Below are 23,883 nucleotides of genomic sequence, written 5' to 3'. Positions count from 1 at the left end.
TGGGATGCAGGTATTGTAGATTTCTTGCATATTCTCTGCTGCAGTTGTTGCCATGCGAGTGCTGGTGGGCTTTCGAGATATATAGAAATATATTTTATTTTCATGACTTTGTCCAGCATTTTTCATTACTTCATGACTCACAATTCAGATACTAATCTAGCATGACTTCGTCTGGAGCAATATTGCTAAGCAGTAGTCACACGGGGCAGTCTTTGAAATGTAATTGCATTTTACAATTATATAATACACATAACATGTGTTGAGATCAGTTTTTTGGTTGAAAGTACTTTACTAGTGATGGATAGGCTAACTGCTTTTAGGATCAAAATGTGCCAAACCTATATGAAATAGGTCTTTTTCACAGTAGACAGACATTTTGCACAGGTGGCACTATTTTCACATGAAAAAAATAGGTCAAATGAATATGACTGATGTGAAAGAGGTTGCTGGTAGTATTTGCATGTGTTATTATTAGCATCTTTAAGCTCAGTGCTTGGTTTTACTGCCCATAGATGTACTGTTGGTGGGGTTTCACAGAACTCATCGACCACATCTCCAGACCACGTTTTCAGAAAAAAAAACCTCTGTGATAAACCCACTTTACAGTACCTGCCCACCAACAAACAGCAGACAGACAAAATTAGCAACTAGCTATGGGGTGGTTAAAAAAAAATAATAATACAGCATTTTGCAGCCAAAAAAGCACAGTTTGTCTTCTTTTCATTCCATGTTCTACTTCTACATTTCAGAAAGAAATAGTCTACTTTTTACTCCCCTACATTCCTCTGACAGCTTTAGTCAGTTGTTACTTTACACATATGGATTTGTGCACAGAAAACACAATATTAAATATGATAGCATAAACTGAACTACACAACAAGATACAGGTCTACACGTTCCAGTTTTTTTGATTGCTTAACAACAGTGGGCACATGAGTCAAATGGGCAAAGCTCTACAGTCTACACAGCAGCAGTTCATGTAGACCAGACTCTAACTACAGTCTACACAGCAGCAGTTCATGTAGACCAGACTCTAACTACAGTCTACGCAGCAGTAGTTCATGTAGACCAGACTCTAACTACAGTCTACACAGCAGCAGTTCATGTAGACCAGACTCTAACTACAGTCTACACAGCAGCAGTTCATGTAGACCGGACTCTAACTACAGTCTACACAGCAGCAGTTCATGTAGACCGGACTCTAACTACAGTCTACACAGCAGCAGTTCATGTAGACCAGACTCTAACTACAGTCTACACAGCAGTAGTTCATGTAGACCAGACTCTAACTACAGTCTACACAGCAGCAGTTCATGTAGACCGGACTCTAACTACAGTCTACACAGCAGCAGTTCATGTAGACCGGACTCTAACTACAGTCTACACAGCAGCAGTTCATGTAGACCAGACTCTAACTACAGTCTACACAGCAGTAGTTCATGTAGACCAGACTCTAACTACAGTCTACACAGCAGCGGTTCATGTAGACCGGACTCTAACTACAGTCTACACAGCAGTAGTTCATGTAGACCAGACTCTAACTACAGTCTACACAGCAGCAGTTCATGTAGACCGGACTCTAACTACAGTCTACACAGCAGTAGTTCATGTAGACCGGACTCTAACTACAGTCTACACAGCAGTAGTTCATGTAGACCAGACTCTAACTACAGTCTACACAGCAGCGGTTCATGTAGACCGGACTCTAACTACAGTCTACACAGCAGTAGTTCATGTAGACCGGACTCTAACTACAGTCTACACAGCAGCAGTTCATGTAGACCGGACTCTAACTACAGTCTACACAGCATAGCTGTTATGTAGCTATATTTTTTTTCCCCAATAATTCCATAAATTACTAGACCGAAAATACTATATTGAAGCAAACTGCTGATTTTCATTCCTTCTTGTTTACCTTACATAAAACGGTGTATATTGTAAAATCTGTCTAGACAGTCTCTTTTCTTTAAAGAAACTATTAAGAAGTGTGAGGTCACTCAAATTGTAAATATGAGAAAGTTTCTGCTTTTCTAACTCAAACGTAAGGTATAATTTCCTATAAATGAGGTTTATTGACCATAAATTCCAAAAATAACTGTAAAACTAAAGTTAATAAGTTAGTGTCACGTAGTGTTGAAAACTTCACAAAAAAATGGGACAAACATTGGAAAAAAAGCAACAAAAGTGTTGAAAAAAAGGCACAAAAACGTACAAAAAAGTTAAAAACATCGATAAAAAGCGTCAACAAAAGTGTTGATTTTCAATGCAGGAGTATTTTTACAGTGTGGTATTATCACTTTTGGTAAAGCGCTGAATACTTTTTCCACCACTCGATGTCTCTATGATCAGCTGCGACTCACTGAACTGTGACTGTCTCCTTCAGACACTCTGTCAGTCTAACAGATTACACCTGTTTCACCTGACCTTGCCCTTAAGTCCCGTAAGCCTCAGGCTCATGGGAGCTCGTGCTCCCATTCCCTCCTCAGCTGATCCCAGCGCAGGTGTAGCAGGTCTAAGGATGCTCAGGCTCTGCACTTTAACAAAATGCTGTGATCTGATTCTGGAGCAGCCACTGTCACACATTCACCCCCTGGGACATTAAGCTCTAATGGCTGCGAAACGGTAAATGTCACAGTGATTTGGGCCAAGCGCTGAGGGGAGAAAGCCCAATAGTGTGTGTGTGTGTGTGTGTGTGTGTGTGTGTGTGTGTGTGTGTGTGTGTGTGTGTGTGTGTGTGTGTCTATTGCCATGTAAGTGCCACAGTCTGAGCAAAACGGATCACAGATAAAGGGCACTGAAGTGAAGCGGAGTAATTACAGTATGACCAAAGTAAGTACACAGACACACTGACTTTCCCACACATTAGCTGCCCACAAGCCAACAGCACACCCAATAATGTCATATATAAATTACGTTCACACACTTAACCCACATTACTGTGTACAGCAAAGCTTTGCATGCGAGGCCTGTGGGTCACCCTTCTAGTCATATGTAAAAGCAATATTGCCCGCTCATTAGGCGCCCACTCCCACCCGTCACACATAGTTGTATAAGCTTCCCTTTCCCACACAACTCCTATAAGAATACCACTCAAAATTCTCAGTAATTTGTATGTGGGTCCTTGATTTCAGAAAGAGGTCGCTGGCAGATTTCATCAGCTGGAACTAAGCTAGCTAATTAAGCTAACGTTAGCTCCATGAGTTGGTTGAAAACTGTCTCTGGCTTACTTTTTCATGTTTCCGGCTAACTCATTTTAAAATGGGAATTATAAACTTAGTGGCTACATGTGTTGTAACATGTTGTTGTTACACTTGCACACATTAAAAAAAAGTTGTTTACGTATTGTCCAAGCCTTGTTTGCACTGACCGTATTTGTTCAGCCCTGCTGATGTTTTGTATAAATGTCTTTGTCCTTATGTAACTGTATTGTGGATTTCATTTGTCGAAATCTATTTCTCTATATCGATGTCTTGTATTAATGTTTGTCCTGACGTGCTGTAACCATGTTTTGTGTTTCTGCAGAACAGGAACCTGCTGAAAACCAGTTTTTTAACTGAGTCAGGCCCGTTTTTATATTGTAATGTAATGTTACTTTTTCTAACTTTCCTGTATAATAAATATATGAAATGAAAAATGAAAACATGCTTAAAGTCTGAAGTTAAAGTTGCATGTCCCAGGCAAAGAGACAACCGCATTGTTTTCATGTTGCAGTGTTAAGCTAGTTATAATCTTAGCATGTATTGTATTATAGGGTAAGAGATAGATTCATGCTTTATTGTAATTAGGGGTGGGAAAAATAATTTTTTTAGATGCCTCACAATTCTCTCTAGAACAATTCAATGCTCGATTCTGATAAGTTAATAAAAGATTATATATTTTTTTTTATTTTAAAGATACTGTCTCCAGACATGTATAAATTAGTTTAGGCAAGAGTGCAGAAAAAAAACACACAAAAAAATGGCCAAAAGGAAAACAATATCAAGTGTGTACATACGTTTCGTATGTACACACTTGATCTAATAAGACATACATAAAATAATTATTAGCTATTATTATTAACTATTTCAATTAGTTTGATCCACTAACATGGTGGGGGGCGGTGTTTATGGCCTGTACTTCAGCCAGCCACCGGTGGGCAATCAAGATGATTTGGCTTACTTTTGGGGAGCTGTCATGTCATTACTCTTTATATAACCTCTATGGTTAAGTCAGATAAACGCTTTGTTTAATCCTTCATCCTTGGCACTATGTGGAGAAAGCTTTACCGACCTGCACTGCCTACTCACAGTTGCAAAGCTCTGATTGGACACTCACTGTTCAGGAGAAGGGTTTAACGAGGGGTCAATTGCAATTACAGAGCACTCACTCATGCGCACACACAACACATGTGGTAATCAATACATGGCCACGCTTAAAAAAACAGTGCCTGCTTCATTTAAGTGGGCTGTTTCTTAATTACACACACACCATGGGGGGATTAGACACAACAGACTTCCATATATCGACTGAAAACACAAACACACATGATAATATACACACACACACACACACACACACACATACACACACACACGTCCCCTCTGGTGGTCAGCCCACTGTGCAGACATGGCTGGTAAAGTTCATTAGCTTTCACTCAGCCTCTTCTGGAACAATGCATGCTTACTGCACATGTTAGGGCTTCAGGCATACTGTGGAACCAGAATGTTCCATTAATTGAGTGAATGACTTTCATGCAATCTGCTGTGCGCATTATAACGCTGTGTTATAGTATATTGCATTTACATAACGAGAGATTTGTTAATTAAAGCTCTGGCTGTAGGTAGAAGCAAGCAACGGACCAATGGTAGCTATAGTTGAACACGGCTTTGGACAGGTCACACACACACACACACACACACACACACAGGGTCTCATGCACAGGCGGGCTGAGAGGCCAATGGACATATCATGACTTATATAAGCTTCCCGTCCCCAGATGTATTTATATCCCTCGTTTGTTATCTATAATAAGACATCTCTTTTTTTCTTTTTTTTCCCTTGCTCCTTCACTAGACTCCCCGGCCCCGCTGCGGGAAAATCCTGATTAGTGTTCTGGTATCTTGACAGAGAGCGATCGAAATAGAGATACAGCGGCAGAGAGAGACGTGACGGTCGACTGATTGGACACTCTACATGTTTGTCCCTTGATAAGTGTGTGTTGGTACTGAGATAAGGCCAGCGGTGAGATCTGGTGTGTGTCACCGCCACCTGAATCCCTAGTTAGTAACAGGGGTCTAATAAAAAGAGTACTTCTGAATGTCAGACATGGCATCCCGTGCTGGGCTGTTCACAAACATATCCACTTGAGGGTGAAAGAACAGTTGAAAAGAGATGTAGTTAGCACAGGAAGTATGAGCAGAGGGTGGAGCAAGAATGTGTAGCAAAGAAAAAGACGGACAAGATAGGAAAGAGTAACTTACAGTTGTTGTTGTTGTATAAGTTGTTATACTAGCTTAACAATGAGAAAGAGGGAAACCTCAGAGTGGATATGTCTGGAAATAAAGAAATGATGGACAGGCAGAAGTATGTGTTGTGATAGATAGACAGCAGGAAAGAGTGGAGAGGTGGATGAGAAAGGAAAGAAACTGAGGCATTGGATATGACGTAGGACAGATGCAGCCGTGGTGAGACAGTTAAAGATAACTCGATTCAGGTGCCCATTGAGATTTTCTCAGTGTAAGAGTAAGTCTATAGCTTGCCCCCCCCCCCCCCCCCCCCTCATCCTCCTCCTTCTTCTATACCCCCACCCTCTTCTGTTGCCACTCTGTGGAGCCAAGCTCAAGTCTTCTAGAATACCCTAATGAGAAAAAGCTGGTAGGAAAATCCTGGACTGAGCCCTACATAAACTTACAGTCATCTCACGAACAGCCTAAGGGGGGGAGGGTCTGAAGAAGGAGGAAAAAAAAAACACATTGAAAGAGAAAACAAATTAAGAAAGGTTATTTCCTCATTCCCTTCAGTATGCTATATATGTGTATAAACTGTGGTGTGTCCACATGTCGATCTTCATAGTTACATATCAAATGGAAATACTTGTGTTGTATCCAGGACTGAACTTTGAATACGGGTACTCCTTTCTAACGTCTTAGGGCCCATCCAGACCACTGATCAGGGTTGTGTGGCAGTGGCACATTTGTGTGAAATTGTGTTGTGTAGCACAAGTAGAATTTGTATTTTAAAACGACTGTCTTCCGTCAGATCGTTCATAGATATTGACAATTCCGACCGAACTTTAAGGGTAGCTTCATTCGACAGAGAAAAGGGGAAAGGAAAGACAGCAACTGTGCTATGTTGTTGCGGGAAACAGTCGGATGTTACACAAACTCCTGGGCAGTTAAGAGCTTAAGTGCTCATTGTGCATTCAAACTTTCTTGTGGCAGAGGTAGAGGCAGTGCTGTTTCCCGTTTACTGTACAGGAGTCTCACGCCGTCTCAAACGGACTGACAAGTCTGATCCGCTTACATGATTGGCCACCACAGCGTGACGTTGGGTTGCATTTCTCCAAAACTTTTCGTCTGCCCCCCCCACCACCACTACCACCACTACCACCACCGCTGACTAAACACACTACCTCCCTTCAACATTTATGGAAAATACCTTTTATGCATGACCGCCTGACTGTATGTGAATGCAGCCTTAGTGTTCTGTAAAAACAGACAAAAAGCATTATCAACCGCTACAAGATTGATATTTTAGCAACAAACAAATCTTCAAATGTTTTAATTTAGTTCTGTAAATGACTTGATTATACTATGTCAATGATTTTAGCTGTAAATTAAAGTCAACCAACTTCTTTCCATATGAAAGAGTAATAAACAAAACAAGATGAGACCCCTGTATTCTAAACCCAACCAACTCAAGAGACAACAATCCAACCTGTCCACCACCCCGCAAACCAATTGGACAATCCACTAATATAATACCCAACCAATCTACCATCCAATCTGCCAACCACACTACCAATAGATACCAAACCCGTCATTCCACAAATCTACCAAACAATCCAGAAACCACCTAATTGATGACCCAACAATGAAACACCTCACCATCCAATTAGTCAAACAACTAAATAAACCAGCCAACAAGCCTACCAACCAATTGAATACCCAACCAGTCAACCTCCCAATCTATTACTGTTCTATTCTAGTTATTAATCTATTCGGGGTGGCAGTAGCTCAGTCCGTAGGGAGTTGGGTTGAGAACCGGAGGGTTGCTGGTTAAAGTCCACATACGGACCAAAGTATGGTGGTTGACTGGTGCCAGTCACCTCCTGGGCACTGCCAAGGTGCTCTTGAGCAAGGCACCGAACCCCCAACTGCTCGGGATGCCTTTCCATGGGCTTCCCCCCCCACACACACACTCTGACATCCTCCATTTGTGCATGTATAGGTACTGAGCATGTGTGTGTAATTCAGGCATGTGTGTAATTACAACAGAGTGTAAATTGTAATTTCCCCTTGTGGGACTAATAAAGGATGCATTACTATTATTATTATTATTATTATTATTATTATTAACAACCAGTCAAACACCCAACCAACAGTCAACAGTTACCTACTAATCAACCACCCTGTCAACCAGTGGGTGATTACCCAAGTCAACCAAGCCAGTCAACTAGCCAGTCAACCAAGTATTTACCCACCCAACCAGTCCACCATCCAACCTGTCAACTAACCATCCACCCAAACAGCCAACAATAAAACCTGCCACCCAGTCAAACAAACTAATCCTCTAACCAGAGTGCCACTCCGGATAATCATCTGCAGATGACAGTGACAGAATTGTTTTGTTTGTTTGTACATCTTAATCACGACAAGCCGTTTTCTGAAGTCGCAGTAATTAACTGCTGGGGTTTTTATGCACGCTAATTGTTCTCCCATGTACAAATAATTGATTGAAAACCAGCGACATATTTGCTGTCTGGAGACAAACTCAAACACCACAGACAAAATGAGAGGGGGGATACTGTGGAGAATATGAGCGTGCGAGACACACACGGGGAAGGGACTTTTACTGGGCGGCAGACGACTTTTGCAGCCCATCTCCAAAAGTCTGCCCTCCCTCTCGGTTTCACTACCTCCTGTTTTAGACCCTTCCGCTATCCTACTTTTTCCTCTATTGGCGAGCTAGCCTGTGGTTTTTACAAGATTCACATTAATTTGTTAACTAGGCCACCAGAGTCACGGGGGTGGAGAAGCACAACCCGGTCCGGCAGGAAAAAAATGAAACAACGCCACAAAATACAATCAATGGAAATGTGAGCACAAAGCAGTTTTAGAAACACCAAAAGTACATTTATGCATTCATGCACAGTCACACATATAGTGCCACACACTGCCAAAAATACACACACACATACTGAGAGACAGTGAGAGTGCTTCCTGCTGCTGTCTGGCAGTCTACAGTGGAGTTTGCGGTTTTCCCCTGAATCACTGTGGTCGGAGTTTCACCGGGTGTGTATCAGGTTAGCCAGTCCCCCCCTGCCAACACACACACACACACACACACACACACACACAAACAGTGCATTTACATGCAGTTAAGTAACTGGGTTACTCTGAAAAACCAGGTTACGCAGGTAATCAGAGAACGTGTGATAGCTTTACCAGAGAACAGCCATACACCACAGCTCCATTGTGAATTAAAACATGCAGTCCTCAGAGTCAATGCATTCTCCTTGTTTAGATTAGGCAGCTTAGGCTTTCCACTGGATTTAAAAGTCAGACAGGCAGACACCTCAGAGACACACTTGAGTACTTACAATTGATTATATGATTTTTAATCACTTGGAAATTATTGTCTGGAGCACCACGATGTTTTTCTTCCTTTTGCTTTTCTGTCTTTGGTATTTCTTCATCCGACTTTCCATGTTGTTTTAAAGGTACTACTCATATAAAAGCCAAAATAGAGTCAGGATTCAAACAATGGCCAAGAAGAATAAGTTTGGGATGGGTGGAATAACCTGTTGCCTGCAATGTTTCAAATGGTCAAACTCATTATAATGGTCATTCCCACAGCTCTACTTCCATCAGCAAAGTCACGTCTTTAGCCCTATTCGCACAGGACCAGCATTACCAGGGGACCTCATTTGTTTGAGAAAATTCCACGGTTGCATTAACTATGAAACAAGAGCAATTACAAAATAGAGGTCTGTATCTAATATAAGGCCTGGGTCTCTGATGAGTTAGCCAGCCGATGATAAAAAAAATAGACCCCAGTCACTTTCCCAGTATTTGTTTCAAACTAAGTGGGATGTGCTAGGTATGAAGACACCATTAAAGCACATTTTTTCTCCATTTTTCAGGTTGAGCAATAAAGTTACTTCCAAAGTTGTAACATTTTTAGACAAACCCTCCATTCTAAAATAAAGATACAGAGTGCAATTATGTATGTGTTTTGCGTATGTCACATGTGTACAGGGGCAATGCGGAAGCCAGAATTGGTTGTGGGAACTCTCACGTGAGTAGAGTCCATATGTGTTCTACTAGGTCTTGCTTTTAATTTTAGTAGCCCAAAAAAAACAAGGATTTTTGACTTTTGTACTTCAGCAAGAGCCTTGATTTTATCCATTCCCTCTCTTGTGGACATCCGACTTCTTCAGCATTGAACGTCAAGGCTAAAAACCGATACATCCACAGTGAAAACTGAATGGAGCATTGACATATTGAAACACTACAGTGCTCTGAACAGACATCGATACCCCATGGGGTTGTATTTTGCACCATTAAACCTATATTTAAACCTGTGATTGATTTCTATTACATACTGTATGTGAGATTTCCGTGAAGAGGGATTCGTTTGTAGCAACCACAGCTGTAGCATCAATTTGCCAAGCAAGATGCTAAATGCACCCGTGTTTTTCTTTAAAACAGACATGTGTTAGTTGTGCTAAATGATAACCTGCTATTGCTTTGGCAAAATGTAATAATATGTCACTTTGTGCGCACAAAAGGGAAGGGATTTTCCCTGGAAAAACCTACCAAACATCAGGTGCGTAGAGCAGACAATGAAAGCGCTTTAATGAGCTGACTATAGGTTGGAACTAAAGCATAGCAATCAGTGATAGAAAGTAGAAAAAGGAGCACAAAGAAAACCCTTCTTTGTGCTCAGTCTGTTTGCAGTTTAACAGCTTAAACAAAGCTCCTCATTAAGAACGGACCTCATACTGAGTCGTCTACTCACACCTAAACGCAGTCTGGGCTCTGCCTCAGCCCTGCTCCCTCCAACCGTCTCTCTCTCGCTCTCCTGACATCCACTTTTGACTGTCACTCGTGTTATTCATCAATAATTGGCACTTTCAACATGGCTGACTGAATCCCTAAATTTCCCACACAAACTGTGTAGCGTGACAGGAGGGCTTCATTGCCAGTAAACTGATCAGTCAGTCAGTGAAGCAGATATATCATAAAGCAACCTTCACTTTCTTCGAACAGCCTTGGCCATCAGCGTGTGTTGAGTGTGTATACAACAGATGCAATTACTGCAATTGTGCTGGTAAATACTGCAACTGATATTTGGATTGGCGTATGATGAACCCTCACTCATTTCCTTCTGCCGAAGCCGAGTGATACATCTAACTAACTGCCTGTAAATCCTGAATGTAACAAAGATTTTCCATCACAATAACAAAAGCACACCCACACACATATCACATGAATGCCAGCTACAGTTAGTGCTCAAAGATTTGACTGTTTTGGCTGTGTTTTCTTTAGAGTTCTTTGGTTGGTAGTTTGGCAAGTTTGTATTCTACCACTTAGTTTCCATCTTAAAAGGAAATATGAAACCATTAAAGCTAAGTGAGGTAGAAATGGCTCTCTTTGGTCCAGAAGTGTAACTAATTTAACAGAAAGGTGTCACTGGACAGATATTTGTTGTCCCAATTTCCCCTCAATACTAGTCAACAGAGACTGTCCTCCCCAGAAAAACGCTGTCATAAGTCGTTTGTTCAAGCTCAATTACAACTCATATTTACATTTATAGTGGTGGCTATCTCTAGTGGCCTTGCGTAATTATTATTCCATGAGTTTATGGTTTCAATCGCTAGCTTCAAGTCGTCTAGCATGATGTAAATGTTGTAAATTATGCTCCCATTTATTTTAATAGACAATAAAGAAGGGGATGGTTTAGGGCATGGCTGCATGCCAACCTGCAATCAGGACAGAGGCTTAGCAATGCTAACCATGGCACTGTGCACGTTAATATAGCCGTGAACTTGTTTTTGTGTTTTACTCTTAAACTTTGACCCTCTCATTGTGTGTTTTCACTTTATCAAAGTTAATTGGAAGATTTTGGTCATCTAAAAATGTCCTATTCAGCATTTGGGAGCACATTATCAACCACGGCTAGCTAGCTAGAGCTAACGTTAACTGCTAAACTAAGTCAAACTTTGGAGGTTTTCAGTGCCAGTTCCCAGAGGTCTGGGTTTACCCACCAGCAAAACTTGGCTTGATGAATTGAATCAGCCGGTTGAAATTTGGCAACTTTCCCTCTTTAGCATTTAGCTTAGCACCATTGCAGTGATAGATGACACTGGCTTGGCATCATCCTCCCCAGCTCCACCCTTTTTTCCAAAAACATGTCTGATTTTTAAAAAATCTAGATGACGATGCCCAAATTGCCAAACTCTAGACTTCAAAACCACACAAACCAATGGGTGATGTCACTGCTGAACGTCCACAATTTTTACTGTCTATGGATTTACCTCTTAGAAGACATGATCAAGGGAAATAAAGCTCGGGAGCACAGCTGATGAAAACCATGATTTACACAAGCCATCAAATGTCAGAATTACAATAGCTGAAACTTTTAGAGATTTATGCAAATTCCTTTGCAAACATTAGCTGTAACGTTTTCCAGTTGACTTGCTCGTGGTCTGCAATCTCTAACCACTTCTCCTGATTGGTCACCAGCTAGTCCACAAGGCTTTTGATTGGGCTACAGTAAGTCGGACTGTGTGATTGGTCAACAAAAAACCCTGAATATTTTCAGATTGATCATCAACTCATGAACCCGGGCTGGGATTGGGCAACAACTGGTCATTGGTAGGGTAATGTGAATCAGATTAGATTCAACTTTATTGTCATTACTCACAATTAAAGAGCAAAATAATGTAGTCAGTGTCTAACCAGAAGTGATTAAATACATATTAAATAATGTGATACAATATGAGTAAATAACATTTGCTACAGTATATACAAAGTGCAAGGTATTAATGATATTCAAGTATGTAGATATGTGTCTATATGAGTGACTGTTATTACATGTATGTAGGCTATAGACAGGCTATGACTGTGGTAATACAGAATAAATAACTATACAGCTTGTACAATATATGTTGGAAATGTTTTTTCAATATGTACAGCAGAATGGTAAACAGCCAGTCAGGAAGGCTTCTGATTTATCAATAATCACATTGCCAGCTGACTCACGCTTTTGACAAGTTGCATTTTACACAAAAACTTGCTTTTAAATTTCTCAGCAAGACACAAATTACATGAGTGTGTGTGCAGCTTTAAATATGCACACACGTACACCCACCCCACACACTCACGCACAGATACGCATCCCTTGCTGCAAGCACTTTACATGTTAACTACATGCAAGTCATGTCACATCACATGCTCAGCGGGACACATGAATCAGAAAAAGTACCCGCACACTCTAAGACACACACACACACATACACACACACACACACACACTAAAAAGGCCTTGCATGGTTAAGTAAATGAATACTTCATCAAACATAATCAGTGGATAAGTAGAGTTCAAGTCAGCCTCCCAGTGAGTTGAAAAGAATATAAAGATTCAGTTCAGATAGAGAATATGAAAAATGCACACACACACACACACACACACACACACACACACACACACACACACATAGTATGTGTCTTCTAAAATGTAGACATGTGATCACACACACCTACTGTATGATAGAAGTTCAGCTAGAATTCACAATGAGGATAATCTCAAACTGCAAGAAGTTGAAAATGTCTGAAATGCTCCAAGGAACCAAGAGAGAAGGGATAGGGGGGCAGGGGGAAAAAATATGAAAGTAAAGTTGATGGCGGGTACAGGCCTACTTTTGCAACTCTTAAAAAATGTTTTCTGAAATCCCACTCGGCGCTCCAACTGAGCCTTCGTTTTTTCATTTTATTTTCTCCTTTTTCCCCCTGTTCTTTTCTACTGGTTTTGGAGGCTGTCAGAGATGGCACACACACAAACACCCCGCCTTACTCTCCAGCCAACGTGAGGCTTTTAACTCTAGTGGAGGAAAAAAGCTAGGGGTCGGGTAGAGGAAAAGGAGGAGGCAAAGGAGAAAAAGGCAGAGGAGGAAGAGAAGAAGGGAGAGGAGAAGGAGGCCGAGGAGAAAGAGAACAGAGAGGGAAAGAGACATTTTCTGCTGAATAAGTAAATGTTGGTTCCGGCTTCCATTATTTGACAGACGTGTCAGGGAAACCAGCAACAAATGCAAAAGCCTGCTTCGCTGAAATACAAGAGCAAGAGAGCAAAAACAGAAGGAGGAAACAAATCAGTAGCATATTACGCCCAAAATCCCTCCACTCCCTTGAGCGCTTGGCGGTTGTCAGTCTTCCAATGATGTGGCTATTTCAACATGATGACAAACGCCTAGCCTGGCCAGGTGTCCTCCCTCACCCTCGCTGTTTTAGGCCGTGTAATCCTCTGCTTAAATCAGTGGGAGAAAAGGATAGAGAGCGCTGGACGCGTTCCCAAACTCCCCTCCTCCTCAGTCTTGGCACAACATCCAGCTCCCAGCCAGAGAGGAGACACCTACGGGAGTCCTGTGGAAGTGTGTGTATGTGTTTGTGTGTGTGTGTGTGTGTGTGTGCTGCTTACACAACCTCACATGAACACAAAAGCTCAAACTCTTTATCATACACAGATTCTGCCGGAATCATTAGCAAAACAAGCAGAGGGAATTTCACGCAGGCAATGTGCTGGGCGAAACATCACTCAGAGCACACACCCCAGGGGTCTTCAATTAGACCCTAAATACCTCAGCAAGTATCCAGGGGTCCTAATTACTACAGACTGCTAAAAGAAATGTCCGCAGGCCGCCTGAGGCCGAGGGCTTACCGTTGATATGCCTGTATAGAATAGATTCTAGCCACAAGATCAGTCGGGTTTGCCTGTGTTTTTGGTCTGCAGCATCAGACAGAGGAAGCAGTCTCTGCGCATCAGAGCTGGCTGCTGCTGGTGTATGCCGTAGACGTATTTATAGTAGGAGAAGGAGATACTACTGCAGGAGTAATTCTCAAAGCAGAGAGAAAGACAGAGGCAGAGAAGGGCCACGGATCTAGAGAAGAAGAGTTAAAAATATAGCAAGATCTATCTGCTCTCTGGATACAAAGCATCAGTGTACTGTACACTTGAGCGAACACACATAGACACTCACGGGGCCAAGGCAAAGATTGATTTCGGTAACATTAAAATGCATTATAGAAGCGTTGACCTTTTCTGAAATCGGCACAGATAGACATTAAAGGGCAAACGAGAAACAGAGACTGTCTAAATACTTTACTCACAGCCCTGGGGGCACATGTACACAGACATACGTCATCACAAATTACCCAGCGGTCACTTCAATACGTGCAAATCCTCAACGATATTTCAGAGAAAGAATTGTAAAACTTGAAGAGATCTGTGTGAAACCACAGACTTAATTTACTAACACCTTGACGTAACTCACCTACTTAACTTACGCCTTGATGTAAGTTACATGACTTCTATAGTTAATTAACGCCACGTACGTAAGTTACATAACTTCCGTACTTAATTAAAATGAGTTACATAACTTCCGTACTTAACTAACGCCACAAACGTAACTTACATAACTTACTTTATTAAAACCACATAAGTAAGTTACATGACTTCTGTACCTGACTTACACCTTGATGTAAGTTATATGACTTTTGTGCTTAACTACTTGACTAACATAACTTCTGTAATTAACTAAAGCCAAAGCGATTGTGTTAAATGGGCTAATCAAAATCTCATCATGACAGACATTGTGATATCTGAATATATTGTATCATTGTCCAAAGAATCAATATAATATTGTATTCTAATTAAACTTTTGAATTAGATCCCAACTTTTCATTTACCCTAATAAAAGTGAACACCTGGGAGGTGATGTAATCCATATAACTGTGTTCGTGGCAATTGCAGCTAGTCAAAGTTTTTTTGACCATCCCATTGCATGGAACCCTTTACATAAGTCTAAGAACTGACAGGAAGTTGAGCAATGTACCGAGAAATTATACCAATTAAATAATCCTCCTAATGAACTTATTTCACTCACATACAATCACGGGTCAAATACTCAAACAGTTATGTCCCAGTGGGTGGTCCATGAAATGAAAATGTTTGAGAACCCCTGACTTGGATAATGGTACCAAGGATCGCCTTTGATCCCTGAGGAGCCACGGGGGACTCATGTGGCCTTGCTGCTAAAAAAGTATATTTGCAAGACCTTTAAAGATTTGACATTTACAAACTGGAAAATCAGCTGTGATCGCTGAGAGACTGATGCAGAATAAAGAAGGCAAAGAAAGATGAAAGGACAACAGATGAAAATGAAGCAGAGCAGGTTAAAAGAGCGTCAAATGCAAGTAGCATCGCCGGACAAGGTTCCTGGGGGAAGAGGAGAACAGGCTGAGCATCTCCATCCAAACAGTGAAAGATGAAGAAAGTATGGATAGATGGATAAGACTCTCCTCCCCTCAAAAAACGGCCACATAAGTCGTTTGTTTGCAATTTACGACTTACAAATGAGTTTATAGTGGTGCGTCCTCTAAATGCCGTAGTAGTTATGAAGGGAGCAAAGCAGGAAGTATGGTGACAAAGACAGAGCGCTAAATTACCGCATAAGGAGGTAGGTTGGGGTGGTGGAACCCAAACCACAATCTTTTTCTAAACTTAACTAACCCTCATGTTGTCCTTGGGTCAAATTTGACCCATTTTCAGTTTTTTCATCACATAAAATGGGCCGTCGAAATAAGCTGAAAATGTCATCATTAGAAATATCAAACAACTTTGGAAAAAACATCAAAAAAAGGACCCACTACATTCATGGTTGACGGGATGACAACACAAGGGTTAAGTAGTGTTGGTGCCTAAACCTAACCGGACTGTGACCGTTTCAAAACTCAACCAACATGTTCAAAACAGTGACGGTTGCATTCTCTAGTTTAGAAATAAGGTTGTATTTCCTTCCGCCGCTAGGGATGCTAATTTACTAAACGCATGTAGGCCATATTCAGGCCTCCACACACAGCGCTCAGCCCCTCCACTGATTTTGTCCAGTTGCCACTCGACGACGACACTTGCAACCACAAATCCCCCCCGAGACCCAGAAGAGTTTTATCCCATTGGCCAGTATTGTAAAAGAGCCCGAGGCATCATGCGTTAGGTTTCTGTAAATAACATCACAGAGTACGGTCTAGACCTGCTCTTTTATGAAAAGCGCTGTGAGATAACTGTTGTTGTGATTTGGCGCTGTATAAATACAATTGAAAAGTGAATTATGGGAGAAATACTATTGCGAAAAGTCAGTGGCCACATATCCTGGAAGCTTAGAACATTTTGGCGGATGCGCCAATAAGCAACTCTCATAGGCCCCTGGTCAACATCCATGATCGTATTACAGTAGTAGTATTAGTAGTTTTAGTTGTATTAATATTAGTAGAAATCAACAAATTGCATTGTTGTAGGATTTGGAGGATCTGTTGGGATGGATGGATGGTAGGAGGAAGAGGCGTGGGAGGGAGGCAGACAGGGGAAGAAGGAGCAAAAGGAACGGTCCGAATGGCATTAACACACACACACACACACACTCACACACACACACACACACACACACACACACAACACGAGACAAAACAAAGGCTGAAACCTCCAGAGCAGAGCTGTATCAGCCATGGAAACATTCCTTCCCATAGCCCTCTCACATTCACCGAAACCTCACACACACACACGTAGGTTGCCTACACACCAAGAGAGCGAGACACACGCACAAATACACAGATAGAAAGGAGTCTCCATTGCCTCCTTTCTCTCCCTCCGGCTTCCCTCATCTTCCCTCATCTTGTGAATCAATATCCTTCAGTGGCAGGAATGATTCAATAAGGCTCAATGACTTGAAAAGACTCCACCCTTCCACCGCTACTCACCCCCCGAAAGAAAGCGTTGAATAAACAGACACTAGGTGTGTATCAATAAACTAATCATAAACCTTTACTGGATAGGCCCAGCATAATCAAAGGTAAATAACTTATCATCACTTGCGTTAATCCTTATGAATAATCGATGGGAGGCGAACACTGGGGAATCCGAGCATGACGTGGATGCATGAGTGCGGACATATTGCACACACACACACACACACACGTCCTGTCCGGTTAGTGTGAATGCAGCTCCAATGTCCTCGACTAACGAAATCCTCGGTCGAATAACTCTCAATATGGACAACACCGATGAAACGATACACTCCCCCTGACGATTCGATGTGATTGACGATTTTAAATGCAAATGCGATTTTCTCACAATTTTTTAACCAAATGAGCTGCAGACAAAAGACTTTAAAAAATCCCTTTTTATAAATTAACTGTGCAAAGCACAGCCCAGTCTCATGGCAGTTCTTGAAATGGTCACGTTATTTAAACTATTGATTTGTGTACAGATCCTGTTAACGTCGTGATTTTCGTGTGTGATCACGCCTATTGCGTGATCACAGAACGATAGCGAGTAGTATTGAAAAGCTGAAAATGAATGCAGGGATTGACCTGCAGTAACCATCCCGTTAACCTCGCGCTGGGACTGCACGGCGTATGAGGCGCGTCCCCCCGGGTGGCGGATGGGGGGTTACACCGTATGGTGTCGTGGACCAACGCAGTCTAAGGTAGGGCTGCACGATTATGGCCAAAATGATAATCACGATTATTTTGTTCAAAATTTTGATCGCGATTATTCTCACGATTATTTGCTGATTTTAACCAAAACAAATTTTATTGTCACGTAGGCTATTAATAACTGCGAGAGGGAGTGTGATGGACGCTACTCACAGAAAGACGGCTGATCATTATGAACGGGTGCCGCACGGGTCGAACGGTGGATACATACGGCGTGTGTATTAAACGTCTGTATCTTCACTGCGCTGCATTTTTATGAATTATGATATTCTGGCCATGGGTCACATCTCTGGCCCAGGTCCAGGTCCAGCAGCTCCGTCTCACGCTGTTACTCTACCAACTGAGGTTAGTTGCATTCAATAACTTCTTCTGTGTTCTTCGCCGTGGCGGCCGCGATAGCAGAGTTACCACGGAAACACTGGTACAAATACAGGTTTGCCCCTCATACTTAACAATATACAGCTGTGTTAAAAAAAAATTAAAACTGTAGACAAATATCAGAAGTGTGGACCGGCGGCCGCTGTGTGGCGGGGCGCGGAGTAAGAGGAGAAAGAGTAGGACGAGAGATCGTAGAAAGATCCAACACAGGCACGGCTTTACAGACGAAATGGGTCATGTAACGCAAAATGAAACCATATCCATACAAACAGCATTGCAGCGGATGCGAGGACATTAGCACCGGTGCGTCCTAGAGGAGCTAACAGCTAACCGACGCTACTAGCACAGACTAGCACTGGTCACTGCTGTTGTCTGAAAAACAACAGACGGGACAAAGTGTTGCGTTTACTGGTAAACTGGTAAACCTTGAGACTGACGTATTACCGACTGCTATCTGTTGAGTTTTCCTAACGCTACTCTGTCCTCTGTGACTGTCTACATCTAGAAACTAAGCTGCGCGGTGCAGTGAACTACTCTGACTGGCTCATGATCAGACGGCTTTACGGAGCGGGAGATGGGCTTTGCAAAAAACACGAAGCGTTCTATGAAATGACGCTTTATAAAAACTAATCGCTCGATCACGCAAATTTGATCGTGGGAAGTCCAAATCGTGATCGCGATTAAAATTCAATTAATTGTGCAGCCCTAGTCTAAGGGAAGGACACCCTGACAGAAAACCACTGGCCCTCCAAGCTTGGGGGTTGGGTGGAAGGCTAACAACCTACTCCGGGAAAACAAGCCTGTTACAGAAACAACGGACATCGTATCGCCCATAAACAACTTGGCGGCGAGTGGTGGAACTGGAACGTAACGGTGCAGGCTGGAACACGTGGAACACAGCACAACGTGCAGCTGCAAACCGAACCCAGTGGAGGAGTGATGTCCAAGCCTTGTGTGCCTCCTGACACGGAGAGAATTAACTTTAACTTAACCGTCCTGTTAATGTCGGCGTGTCCCGCCTGCGTGTGACGGTTCCTTTCCCCAATTTGTTTTCCTAACCACAAACGTCTCGTTGTCTTTGCCAGCGTGTGGCGTTTGAGTTCCCCATTGTCGCGTCCACCAGAGCAGCCCAGTGTCATGGCAATACGTGAAATGGTCACGTTTGAAAATCCTGACAAAAAATTAAAATAACGTGACCATTTCACGAGCTAGCGTGAGACCGGGTTGGACAGTTGTGTCCTCCTATCAAAAGTGCAATAAAAATTGCATTTCATCTCAACCCTAATGTTCTCCTCGGGTCAAATTGACCCATCTTCCTATATCAATGTTCTTTTTAATTCCCCAAAATAACATGATTGATTCCACTCAGCGATCTTTGGCAAGTACAAATCGCAACTTTTGTTAATTTTGGGGTGTCTTATTCAAAAAAAGAGTTTAAAATATCAGTAAAAAGCATCAACAAAAGTGTTGATTTTCAATTTAGACGGGAAGACAACACTAGGGTTAAATAACTATAATAAATGAATAACAATCAAATAAAAAAAATGAATAATAATTCTAATTTTATGACAAAGCCCTCAAGTGGTAACAAACAAACACATGGTGACGTCTGGAGTCAAACAAGTGGAATCAAAAGCAGATCACGCCCTAGGCCATTTATCACGTTTTCATCTTTACACATTGATATCAATTTTTAACCGATTCACAACGCATCGTTACACCTCCATTCAACGGATCTGTAAACAAATGAGTTCCTCCTCAAACAATTGCACAAAAGAGCTACTTCATATCTTGTATCACCATGGATACGGCTCTTCGACACAAGTCAATCAACATAAAAAGGATTTTTTTAAAGTGATTAACCTTTTAAGACCAAAACAACCAGTTAGTCTACTAAGTGACTGAGAGGGGGTCAGACCAACACACACATTTTAGTCACACAAACACACTTCAGATCAGTTCATTTTCTCCTTAGGTCATGAAGCTGGTTCACTGGATACACACACTTAGATCACACACACACAACCTTTTATATGTAAAAATCAGTACGTCCAAGCCATGTGTTCACTCTATGATCCAACGTCTAGTGATCACTCACTAAGCCTCGACATCAACTGGTAAAAGCAGCAGGGCCCAGCAGGTGTTTCTTACCTGCCACAGGTGGGAGCTCACGCATGCGCTGCATGTGCTGCACGAGCAGACTCCTATCTCAAACGCATAAAAGGATATGGATTGCTGACCATCTTAAGACACCAGCTCCGAGGCCGGGTGGTTTGTTTCAGGTAGAAGAAGACCACGGGGGCCATGGCGGGGTAGGGCAGGCTCTCATCCCCGTTCGCAGACACTTCCTCCCCGGTTGTAGAGATCCCGTCAGGCGCCGGAGACGCCTGCTCCACCACCAATTCTCCACCCTCCCCGCCTCCTGTTCTGGCCCCGGACAGGTCGTTGAGGCGGATAAAAGTCCTCGGCAAAGAGGAGCGACCCTCCGAGCCCCTGGCGTCGGAGATCCCGGAGAAATTTCCCCCATCTTCGGCCATCATTTACCTCCTGCAAGCAATGCACATATGGTTAGATACAGTAAATATAGCTGACAGCCGGGGAAAGGCTTAAGTATCTGCAGAAGCCGGGAAAGAGCGCATTAAGATTCAAGAAAATCTGCGGGCAACATTTGAATCTGCTGATATATATATAAATATATATTTTTTAAATACAATCTAGGACTACCAACTTTGCATCTCACACTTAAATCTAATTATTGTCGGAACGGGCAACAGTGGGGAGCAGTTGTGGTGGATGGTTCATTTGTAAAAGAAAAAAATATGCGCACACCTCATCGCAACAATGATTGCATACAATTGTTTCCAAAGAATGAATATGCTACAAAACTGATGCTTTATTGCAATAAATGAATGCAGATCGGTAACCTATAGCCCATATCTGCCTTCATGAGCTGGTAAATAGACCAGAGCTCCTAACGAGCCTCCAAAAAAAAAAAAAAAAAATTCAAGAGGGGCTCGCATTCCTTTTCATCCAAAAACAATGCCCACATCTCTCTCATCAGCAACAATAGCCCGCCACTGTTCCAATCCGTTTCCAAACTTCAGCCCTATCAATAGGCAACAATACAGCCAACGTGAAGTGGTACTGCCGCGGTTATTTGTCTCAATGAGTAGTACAAGAGCATCTTTCCGTTGTATTTTCTTTTTTCTTTTTTTTTTTCTTTTTACCTGTAATGGACTCGGTAGATGTGCCCAAAGCGCGCTCAGTCATCGCATGATCTGTGTTTGTCGTGGCTATTAAGTCCACATCAGCATAAAGAGACACAACAAAAAAAAGACGAGGAGGGAAGAGATAAAGAAGAGAGCAGCAGAGGGGAGGGGGGTGGGGGGTGGGGGGAGAAGAGAGAGGAGTAGGTCTGTGGGTTCGGTGCGTCTGGCGGAGCGTATAGTTCCCAGGTGGTGCGCTAATGCGCTGGTCCGTCTCATCAGACACCCAGGCTCCCGGTCTTCGGTGTCCAAGCCTCTCCAGGGGCCTCACCGACACTTCCCAATCATCCCCTCTCAGAAGTAAAGAAAAAAGAACCGCGAGATGTGTGTCTACTTTTGCAGCCAAAAGGTTAAATATAACGCCGCGCGCCAACTTCTTTATGGTTCACTCCTCCTCCGCAGAGTTGATGGAGAACCCCCCCCCCACCCCCCACCCCCTCCGCTCCCCCACCCTAAAAAGGAGGAATAACGAAAATGAGTAGTCGTTTTTTAACGTGTTCCTCCGGTTTAGTCTCCGCCTTTGAGTATCCAGTACTTTTCGTTGCATCCACAGGCGCTTTTCAGGTTTTAAAGATCCGAGAGGATGCTGCCGCACATCCTGCCGCTGAACTCAAACACGCGTCAAAGAGACAGCGCTTTTGTGTTCTCTAAATATCGCGAGCACCACCCCTCTCCGTTGTAGCGCAGATGAAGAACCGGGCGCTCCTGCTCTCACTCTTGTCTCCTGCGGACTGCATTTGCTCGGTTCCTTCCATCAGCTAAAGCTCACAGCTGGATGGGGGATCCGAACTTCTCACTCCCGCCTCCCCCCGCCCCACCACCACCACCACCACTATCACTACCCCCGCCCTGAGAGCACCCACTCTGCACCAATCACAGCCCGGCTTGATTTTGAGCTCCCTCCTGACAGGCTGCGGCTAGATGTCAATTAAACTTGTACGGGTGGGAGAGGGGTGGGTGGGGGTGGGGGGTCGAACAGCTGGACTCTTATTGTCAAGTATGAGCCAATGAGAAGCAAGGGAGCAACGGCACCAGCTGCATTGCTGTGTGATTGGTGCAGAGCTTTATAACGGGGGATGTTTGAGGGGGAAAGTTGCGCAATGTGACTGATAGACTATATTTGGATGCACAGTGCATAATAATGATAATCTTTTCTTTTTTTGGTCAATTTATTGAACATGTTAAAAAAAAACTTAGAAGCAATAAAAGAAAAGAAAACAAAACTAACGAGATCCCCAGCAACATAGAAGTGGTGGGAAGAAGTTGAGCACTACCCCCTCTTAATCTTAACAAGATCCAACACATTTGAACAGATAAACCAAAACCATTGAACATTCAACAAACAAAAAACAAAATGATGATGATTTTGTTAAAATGCGAACATTTTCAAGTTAATTTTCTGTTATTTTTGGAATATGAGTTAAAAAGATACGTCAAAACATGAACTTGGCAGTCATAAATTTTCTTAAATTGCAAAATGTCTTTTAGGTATTATTATAATTGAGTTTAGCCATCCCACAGGATGCGGAGGGGGGCCCCATTCTTGCCCCAGGGACCCCAGAAGGCCCCCCAAGACCTGCAGGGGGGGGGGGCACTTGTCGCACACTATCCCATTCACAGAGAATGAACAGTTAATTGGCTTTCAATCAGTAGAGATATTCAACAAAAGTAAAAGACAAACATAAATTTGTAAATGTCTTATTAATAACGATATAAATATAATAATAAAATAAAAAGTGATATTAATAATAGATTTGGGGACCCTAGGCCCTGGAGGAGTTCCCTGGCATGTATGCTGGTGCGGTGGCCACCAGGGGAAGATGTTTCCCCAGGTCTTTTCTGCCACACACACATGAACACACACACACACACACACACACACACACACACACAATGTATACTCTCGTACCTGCAGCTGGATGGAGTACAGCAAACAGTTGCACTTGTAGTTTTTAATTGATGGATATCAACTTATTGCAATGCTGCCCCCTGTTGCATCTCTATCTTCTTTATTTAAAGGCTTCTACAAGCCCAGTGAACTCACTCACACACACACACACACACACACACACACACACACACACACACACACACACACACACACACACACACACACACAGTGTTGGGCAAGTTTTTTCCAAAATGTAATAGATGATAGATCACTAGTTAGTCATTTCAAAGTAATTAGTTATATTACAATATTACTGTCTCTGAATTGTAATACTACTACTGGTATTAATACTAGTAGTATGTAATACTAATTTTTA

The 23,883-nt window shown here is 42.5% G+C and overlaps 1 protein-coding gene across 12 annotated transcripts in view; it reads right to left on the bottom strand.

The window, feature by feature from the left end:
- The window catches only part of cacna1g (calcium channel, voltage-dependent, T type, alpha 1G subunit), a 323,409-nt gene extending 301,002 nt beyond the window's left edge, over nt 1-22,407 (bottom strand). For all 12 annotated transcript variants that reach the window (XM_032502089.1, XM_032502097.1, XM_032502098.1 and 9 more), the window contains exons 1-2: nt 21,578-22,407; nt 20,580-20,897 (exon numbers count right to left, since the gene is read on the bottom strand). In XM_032502089.1, coding sequence (XP_032357980.1) covers nt 20,580-20,890 — 311 coding nt within the window. In that variant the 5' untranslated portion in view covers nt 20,891-20,897; nt 21,578-22,407. The remainder of the gene's footprint in view (nt 1-20,579; nt 20,898-21,577) is intronic.
- Nucleotides 22,408-23,883: the final 1,476 nt, after the last annotated feature.

Source organism: Etheostoma spectabile, chromosome 21, assembly GCF_008692095.1.
Source record: "Etheostoma spectabile isolate EspeVRDwgs_2016 chromosome 21, UIUC_Espe_1.0, whole genome shotgun sequence".
Taxonomy (NCBI): Eukaryota; Metazoa; Chordata; class Actinopteri; order Perciformes; family Percidae; genus Etheostoma; species Etheostoma spectabile.
This window is presented reverse-complemented; position numbering and strand designations above follow the sequence as displayed.